Source organism: Rhinopithecus roxellana, chromosome 4 (genome assembly GCF_007565055.1).
Source record: "Rhinopithecus roxellana isolate Shanxi Qingling chromosome 4, ASM756505v1, whole genome shotgun sequence".
Taxonomy (NCBI): domain Eukaryota; kingdom Metazoa; phylum Chordata; class Mammalia; order Primates; family Cercopithecidae; genus Rhinopithecus; species Rhinopithecus roxellana.
This window is the reverse complement of record NC_044552.1, coordinates 28,118,250-28,126,850: the sequence shown is the minus strand read 5'-3', so window position 1 is coordinate 28,126,850 and position 8,601 is coordinate 28,118,250. Positions and strand designations below refer to the sequence as shown.

General features: G+C 58.0%; 1 protein-coding gene across 4 annotated transcripts in view; it reads right to left on the bottom strand.

The window, feature by feature from the left end:
• Positions 1 to 2,102: 2,102 nt before the first annotated feature.
• The window catches only part of PACSIN1 (protein kinase C and casein kinase substrate in neurons 1), a 75,401-nt gene continuing 68,902 nt past the window's right edge, over positions 2,103 to 8,601 (bottom strand). For all 4 annotated transcript variants that reach the window (XM_010358067.2, XM_030929273.1, XM_030929275.1 and 1 more), the window contains 7 exons: positions 8,325 to 8,560; positions 7,653 to 7,808; positions 7,364 to 7,539; positions 6,841 to 6,961; positions 6,617 to 6,744; positions 5,455 to 5,642; positions 2,103 to 4,924 (listed from right to left, as the gene is read on the bottom strand). In XM_010358067.2, the coding sequence (XP_010356369.1) occupies positions 4,815 to 4,924; positions 5,455 to 5,642; positions 6,617 to 6,744; positions 6,841 to 6,961; positions 7,364 to 7,539; positions 7,653 to 7,808; positions 8,325 to 8,560 (1,115 nt within the window). In that variant the 3' untranslated portion in view covers positions 2,103 to 4,814. The remainder of the gene's footprint in view (positions 4,925 to 5,454; positions 5,643 to 6,616; positions 6,745 to 6,840; positions 6,962 to 7,363; positions 7,540 to 7,652; positions 7,809 to 8,324; positions 8,561 to 8,601) is intronic.

Genomic DNA, 8,601 nt, shown 5'->3' with positions numbered 1-8,601 from the left:
GAACGGGGCTCTCTCTGCCCCTCCAGCCCTCCGGCTTCCTGACTGGTCAGCACCCTTGGTCCTCTTTCACCCTTATCCTCTGAGGCCTGGCTTCCAGGAAACAGCAGGGGAGCCAGCACCACCCAGACCACCAAGGGTTAACTGCTACCCTGTACTGCTGCCTTCTGCCCTCAGCAATTTTGTTGTCCAGAAGAAAGTTTGCTCCTAGCAGTGAGCAAATAGCACCTTGGCATCTGTCAGCTGGGCTTGCACTGCAGGGAGGAGGGGGCCCTGCCCCAAGCCTGTGCCTCGCTGGGCCCCTGCTGTCTCTCACTCCCTTGGAGGGAGGAGTGCCGGGGGGAGACTGGGACCCTGGCCAGAACCAGGCTCTGCTGAACTGGTTTTGTCTCCAGCCAGCCTGCCCTGCTCCTGACTGAGTCCCTGGAGCCACTTGCTTGTACGTCCCCAGCTGGGCCTGGGCCTGGAAAGGCCTCAGATCTCAGTCAGGGGTTGGACAGGAGGATAGGTATGGGCAGTAGAGGCTAGAGTACAAAGCTGGAGCAGCTCTGGAAAGGGTAGATTTGGGGGCCTGGGTGAGGCAGCTCCTGGCCCATGAACCTTGGTAAGCACACGCCCATCCAGTGACACCTTGTGAGCTGGCAGCGATCTGCAGATTCCTCTCCCTCCTCCAAACACCTCCCCAGCAGAACCCCACCTGACTGGGTATTCTCTGACCCTTCTCCATGGGGCCCCACCCTCAGGGCTCCCCATCACTAAATGGAACAGCCTGTGCAGATAAGACAATGCAACAACCTTTTGTCTTTATTTGAATATTTCTCTGTTTGGCTAAAACCAGGCTTCACATGGAGGTAGGTTTGGAGGAGTAAGGAAGATAGGGTGGCTAATAGATTCAATCTCCATCTCAACCTTTTTCCCTGCCTGGCACACCCTGAGGCTGGGGGCAAGGGGTGTCAGGGAGGGGGCTGGGGTATATTTGCCCTGAGTAATGGGCTTGTGTGACGGCCCTGCCAGGCTGCCAGGGCCAGAGGACCCTCAGAGAGACATCTCACCAGACTGGGGAAGCTGAGACCCAGGTGAGGGTGGGAACACAGTGAGCTGATGGCAGAACTGGGACTGCCCTTGGACTCCTGTGCTGCCCCAGAAGAGATCCCCAAAGGCTGGGGTGCAGGGGGAGTCAGGGAGCCGGAGCAAGGGCTGGGCCTGGGGCTGGAAGAATAGCCGAGAACCCAGAGCTCTGGTCCTGCCTATGCCCCTGAGAAATTCTCCCCAAGGAGCCCTCCCACGGGTCCCACATAGAAATGCCTTCAGAGCCAGGCTGGGTGCAGGAAGGTGTGGCACGGCCCAACGTCACCACACAGGGAGCTTGGCACTGTGAGCAACCAGGAACCACGGGCCTCAGCAGTCACTTTTGGAATTCTGCTTTAAAAAGTTAAACCTATTTGAAAGCTTCATTCACTCTTTTTTTTTTTTTTTTTTTTTTTTTTTGAGACGGAGTCTTGCTCTGTCGCCCAGGCTGGAGTGCAGTGGCCGGATCTCAGCTCACTGTAAGCTCCGCCTCCTGGGTTCACGCCATTCTCCTGCGTCAGCCTCCCGAGTAGCTGGGACCACAGGCGCCCGCCACCTCGCCCGGCTAGTTTTTTGTATTTTTAGTAGAGACGGGGTTTCACCGTGTTAGCCAGGATGGTCTCGATCTCCTGACCTCGTGATCCGCCCGTCTCGGCCTCCCAAAGTGCTGGGATTACAGGCTTGAGCCACCGCGCCCGGCCGCTTCATTCACTCTTAATCCATGTGTGTGGAACCCTGAATGCCCCAGCTCTCCTGGTCAGGGCCTTTCACCAGGCACCCAGGACCTGAATGGGCCAGAGCTCCAGGAGCCTCCAGTATCACCCTCCCCAGTCCAGACATGACCCAGGCCCCTGCAGGGCGAAGGGACCAGGCCTCAGTGGCCCAGTCTATGGATGGTCGGCCAGGACAGCACCCAGCCCTGCTCAGACACCACCCCTACCCTCCTGCATCCCAACCACAAATAGCTCTCAGAGGGCTCAGAAACCTCCAGGGCTGAAGAAGGCGCACAAGACTCAAGATGACAATGCGCAGCCAGGTTGACACAATTCTGGATTTTATCCGCAGTCATACAATCACAACTGATATATATATATATTTGTATTTATATACCTTTAAATTACACAATCATGTACAAAACAGGTGCATTGCTGAGACCACAGCACTTCTCGGAGTTTCACAAGTGTCGGAACTAATGGGGTCAGGACGCCTAGGGCGGCAGACGGCGGGTGGTGGGGCAGCCCCGGTTCCTTACAGAACCAGGCCGCAGAATGGTGGTTAACTCGGGACAAAACACATTACTCGCCGAGCCCCGCCAGGGCGGGCCCGTGCAGCATCGAGGGTGCGGGCAGGGGCTACAGGAGGAGGCCGTGGGCATGGCAAGGGGCGCGGCCCCCACCCTCGGTGTTGAGTGTCCTGACACCAGCACTGGCAGGTAGGGCTGGGCCCTGGAGCTCAGGGGGACTTCCAGGTAGGAGACCCTCCTGCTCTGGGGCCCTAAAGAGCCTGGAGAGTGAGAGAGTGATCCCAAACAGGGCCCTGGAGGTGGCTGCTCAGGATGGAGGGGGTTTCGAGTCCCTGTCCTGGAGTGGGCAGCTAGAGTGCTAAGAGGGACAGGCTGGAGTCCAGCTGGGGCTGCAGCCCCTCCCCAGGTGCTGGGAAGCCGCTGGCACAGAGAGGGGGAGCCCAGGCCCCAAGATGCAGATTGCCAGCTTCCCACCTTTCCAAGGTAAGTGATGAGGGACAGAGGCCCCCTACCCCAGCTCCTGCCTGGGGAAAGGCTGGAGAGACTTCTGCGCTGGAGCTGGGAGGACTGCAGGCTTCCAAAAGCTTGCTTCAGGCTCTGAGGAGCCCAGGACACATCTCAGGCTTCCAAAAGCTTGCTTCAGGCTCTGAGGAGCCCAGGACACATCTCAGGCTGCAGCCAAGGCCCAGAGACCAGACAGTGATAAGGAAGGGGGTGCTGGCAGCAGGAAGGAGGTCTGCCTGTCCCTGGGGTGCCATCGCCCCTGGCCCTGAGGGAGGCCTGCCCCAGCTCAGGCCCCTGCCAGAGTGTCAGGACTCTCCGTGCCCACACGGAGAAGGTCAGAACCTTGAGGCTGGGGTCTACTACCTCCTAACAGTGGGCTGTTGGGAGAAGCAGCAAGAGCAAAGGAGGACTGAGGGGGAACAGGGCGGGGCTGGCTCTCTCTCTTTACCTGGAGGCCTAGGAGGCCAGATGTGCAGGAGGAAGGAGGGCATCTGCGGTCCAAAGGCCTAGAAGTGGCATCCACTGTAAGCAAGTCTCACCTGGTGCGGCAGGACTTCTCAGCTCCTTGCCCCAGAGGTCCCCAAGAGACTTTTCTTCCAGCTCCCCACCCTCATGGAGTTTTGTCCAACCCTGGTCTGCTTCCCAAGACCCCGTAACCCTCTCGTGTGGGAGAGGCTGGTACCTAGCACTCCGGCACTACTGCTCACCAACCAGCAGGTGGGCCCTTCGCTTCCACCCACCCCCAAAGGTCCTTTCACTCTGACCCAGGCTTGGAGAGATGGAAGGGCTGCCAGCAGGGGGAATGTTGTTCCAGGGGCCGTGGGGACAAGGAAGAAAGACATGTGACTATCTTCCTCTTGAGGGCCAGGGTTCCTCCTTTCTGCCAAACTCAGCTGCAGGTTCTCCCCTGATGTCTCAGGCTGGAGGCACCCATGGGGCCCTTGCAGGCTCCCCAGGCAGGTCAGAGAAGAGGAGAGATGGTTAGGCCAAGAGCTTTGCAGGTACAAGGCTTGGCCTCATGGAGGCTGATGTGGAACCCAGTGATTTTATGGTTTTTGGATGGACATGGAGGGAGCGTGGGAGGCCAGGGGGACAAGATGACCTGCTCCCCAGCAAATAGGAGGAGGCTGCTACTGTTGCTGGCTTTGCCATCAGTTTGGGGGTCCCCACCCTAGGCCAGGGGACTTATGAGAGGGGACAGGTCCTCTGCAAGTTGCTGAGGGGGTTTGGATCTGCTGAAGAGCCGATGCTCAAAGTGCTGATGGCTGAAAAGAAGGGCCTGGGTAACAGCATCTTGGTCCCTCTGATGGGCCTGGGGCTGGGAGGGCTGGCACAACCCGGGCTGAGAGCCTGCATGCCCTTCATTCACCCTCCTGTACCCCAGGGACACCATGACTTCCTCCAGCTCACCCCTCTTCCATGTGTGGGGGACCCCTGGAAACCTCCAGCGGGGAGGAGGTCCCACTGGGCCCAAGGGACGCAGTTAGGAGTAGAAGGATGCTCCCCAGGTTAGAGTGGAAGACTAAAGATGGGGAAGCCTCCCTTCCTGGGGTCTGGAGAGGAGGCCTTTGACAGCAGGGTGGTGGAGGAAGGGAAGCAGGGCAGGGGAGGAAGAAAAGGTTAGGAAACCAGGCCAGGGAATGGGACAGGTGCCGGCAGCCTGGAGTGGAGTGGGACGGAGGGAGTGAGGCAGGGTGGAAGGGTCAGGAGACATCTCTCAGGGCTCAGGAGTCTCTTTGGTGGAACCTAAAGAGCAGATGTTGTGATGTTGGGCCTGTTACCTACCCTGGGACCATCATCCCAAGCCCCAGCACCGCAGCCTCCAGGTGGCCCTGCAAATGCTCTGTCTCTGTATACTTTGTTTTGTTCTGTTTTGACTTTTAAAAAAATAAAAGCTTGATCGGAAAATATGTCTGGAACTCTATGGCGAGGGGAAGAAGATGAGAGTGGGAGAGGAGGGGAGGCAGTGGGGAGGAGTGAGGGGAGTATGGAGGGAGGGCCTCTAGATAGCCTCCACGTAGTTGGCAGGGTAGAGGCCCAGCTGCCCGCTGTCCAGCCGCCCACGGCACCAGCCCTGTTCATCCTCTTCGCCCAGCTTCGTGAGTTCGTCTCCTAGGAAAAAGAACACAGCGTGGGGGGTGCCTCAGAGAGAAGGCTGCCCCTCCCTCCACACACCAGTTGCTAGGGGAGCCCTCCAATACCCCCCTCCCGGTTACTGCACTGGGTCTTAGATTCTTAGGCCCTGCCCCTGGAGACCAGCCCGTTTCATGCCAACATTCACATGCCACCCTTGGCATAGGGGTCCTGGCCTACTTCAGCCACTCACCTAATCTGGGTGTCGGGTCCGCCCCCAAAATCAGACCTCGCATCCACACTATTCTCAGGTTCTGACTCCGCCCCTGGCACCAACCAATCTAAATCTTGCCCCCACTCCCATCCTGGGCCCAGGTCACGCCCACAACCCAGGCCACGCCCCATTTAGTTCCCTGCAAATCCTCGCAAACCGTCTTCAAATCCTGCCTCTGCCCCACCACATACCCAATCCAGGCCCAAGCGTCTCTTTCAGGCACCGCCCCTGCCCCACCACACACCCAATCCAGGCCCAAGCCTTGCTCAGGCACTGTCCCGCCCAGCCGCCCTACCGGCCTTAAAGCTGAGCTCGTCCTGCTCCTGGCCGTCATAGTCGTAGAGTGCCCGCACTCGCACTCCCTTGGAGTCGTCCTCAAAGGGGTTGGCACCCCCGTTGGCCTCACTGCCCCCAAAGGGGTTCCCACTCTCGTCGTCTGACCACTCGGTGGCGTAGGGTTGGCCTCTGTCGTAGCTGCTAACACTGAGATGAGGGAGGACCCAGCTTCAATGTCTCCCCGCACCACACCCCAAGGGCTAACCACTCCTCCTAATCAGAGCTCTGACCCTGAATTCTACCAAGTCTAGAGCAAGGATTGGCCACATAGGAGGGGTGACCTTCATGAGCTCTTTAAACAGATGTTTAAATGCAGGACCATTTGCGTTATTATTCAGCCCAAGAGGGAGAGGGCATTTAAGGGGACCCCAGGGCACGTCTGAGTCTTCATCCGGGAGGAAGAGTACCACCTAATGATTAAGAGCAAGGATCCTGGAGTCAGACCTCCTGGGTATACATCTGGCTCTGAGGTTTATTAACTAGCAATGTGACCTTGGGCAAGTCACTTAACCTCTCTGGGTTTCAGTTTCTCCATCTGTAAAACGGGAATATTTACGCACTTGAACCGCGCTACACACAGCAGGTGCTCTAGAAGGATCCGCTATCACTATCTTTTAGAGAGGAGGCTTGGTTCCTATGATCTAGACCAGGGATCCCTAATCCTGGGGCTGCAGACAGTCCGTGGTCTGTTAGGAACCAGGCAGCGCAGCAGGAGGTGAGTGACAGGCGAGGGAGCATTATCGCCCGAGTTCCACCTCCTGTTATATCAGCCGCGCCGTTAGATTCTCATAAGAGCGCAAACCCCTATCGTGAACTGCGCATTCGAGGGATCCAGTTTGCACGTTCATTATGATAATCTAATGCCTGATGATCTGAGGTGGAACAGTTTCATCCCAAAACCACCGCCCTCCCATCGGTGGAAAAATTGTCTTCCACAAAACTGGTCCCTGGTCCCCAAAAGATTGGGGACCGCTGCTTTAGAGTGATGAACTACCACTCTCCTTTAGAGAGGAGACATAGTTGCTATGATCTAGACCATTTCTTGTCTTCTGAAGCACAACTCAGCTGCCCCAGAGTGTGGGTCCCTCTTGGCCCCAGGAAGCTCCACAGGAGGCACTCACCTGCCGCGGTCCCCAGCCTGGGATGTGGACTCTACTGCCCCAGTGGCATTGGTCAGCACCACTCCCTCTGCCTTCTTGGACTGTCTCTCCTTCTTGGTGGTGGTGTGAGGGAGGTCTGGGTTCCACTCCTGGTGGGGCCAGTGGAGCAGTCAGGCTGGGGGACTATGCCCTGAGGCACTTTTCAGCCTCTTCAGGCTCCCCTTCCCATCCCCACATATCCTCACCTCAAACTGGGGCCAGTTCATGGGCATGCCCGGGCCACTGGTGCTGCGGAACCATCTGAGGTCTTCCTGGGCGTCAGCCCCCCGGATGGCCTGCTCCAGCTCACGGTACACATGGATGTAGCTGTGCTCAGGGAAATGGGGGAGGTGGAGGGCACAGATTCACCATGGCCCCTTCTCATCCTTGGTGAGGGACCAGAGTCCACTCAGGGAAGCAGGGTGCTGGGCATGCTGCCCAGCCAGGAATCATGTGGGCTTTGCAAGAAGCAGCTCCGGGCATGCTCGGTGAACTCCCTTCTCCCTCCCACCTTAGCCATTCACCCATCACCCTGCATGGATTTCTAGAGTACCTAGTGTGCGTCAGCTTGCACCCAACAGCCCCTGTGTTTGAAGCCTCATCCCTCTTGACCCCTGCAGCTCTGCCTCCCCTTCCCGTCACTATGATGTAGGGCTGGGATGCTCTGCATGCCAGTCACACCATCTGCTGGCTGTGCCTGTGCCCTCGGTGCTTGCCATGCCCAGGTACCTGCTGTTCTCAGCCAGGTTGAGGTGCCGTTTGATGTCCAGCAGCACCTCCTTGAGGAAGACCAGCCGCTTTTCCTCGAATTGCTGGCACTGCTCAAACACCTGCTCCATGTTCTCCATGTACTGGGGTGTGGTCTTGCCCACATCTTCCAGCACTTTCTCGTACTTCTCCTGTGTCTGTGGGCACCAGAATGGAGAGAGGGTGACACCTAGCCAGGCCTGCAGCTCCCAGCCACCATCCTTTGCAAGGGGACCCCAGACCCCCTGCTGCCATCCCCGCCTGCCAGCACCTTCTGCACATCCTGCTTGCACTTGTCCACTTTGTCCTGCAGCTTCTTTTGTTGCTCAGGTGTGACCGATTGCTCCGTCTTGCTGTTCATCTCCCGTGTCATGGCCAGCTTCTCCTCTTTGCAAGCCAAATGGTAGGCCTTCTTGGCTGCCTCCAGCTGTGGGAAGGGGGGAATAGGGAGTAGGGTTTTCATCTGTGACCAGCAGCAAACATGGTCATCCATCAACTCCTCCCCTGCCCACTCCCTGGGAGCTGTGAGCCCACACTCTTAAGAGCCAGAAGGGATGCAGGCCCTGGCTCCAGGTGTTCAGGAGCAGCACTCCTCCATTTGTGGCTGTGTCTCTGCTTGGCACTGCCTGCTCCCCTGCAGATACCCTCCTGTCAGGCAGTGCAGTGCCCACCCCATCTGGGGAGCCAGGGGCCAATGTGCCCGTCTGCCCTGCTGGTATCTTTCCTGGGGACAGTGCCCTTTTGCCCATGGGTCTCCTTACCCAATGGGCACTGCCCACCCATCTGTGAATATTTCTTCCTGGAAGGCAGTGCTGCTCCCTTGTGGGCACAATCGTGGAGGGCAGTGCCCAGCCCACCCATCCATAGAAGCCTTCCTTGGGATCAGAACCCTCTGATCAGATGGGCCCACCTCACCCCACCCATGGCAGCACCCACTGAGCACCTCTTTCATCTTCTTGGCCCAAGGCTTCTGGGCCTTGCGGAAGCCATCTTCAGCCTCCTTCGTCTCCTTGAAGCCACCCATTATCTGCTTGTGATAGGCGTCCTTCTGCCAGTTCTTCACCTTCTCCAGGTCTTCATTCAGCAGGTTGTTCTTCACCTCCTGGTGCAGCTCGCTCACCTTGTCTGCCTCCGTCATTATGGCACCCCAGGCCCGCTCCAGGCTGCCATACTGTGGGCCTGAGGGAGTGGCAATAGGTCACAGGAACCTCATAGCCCCC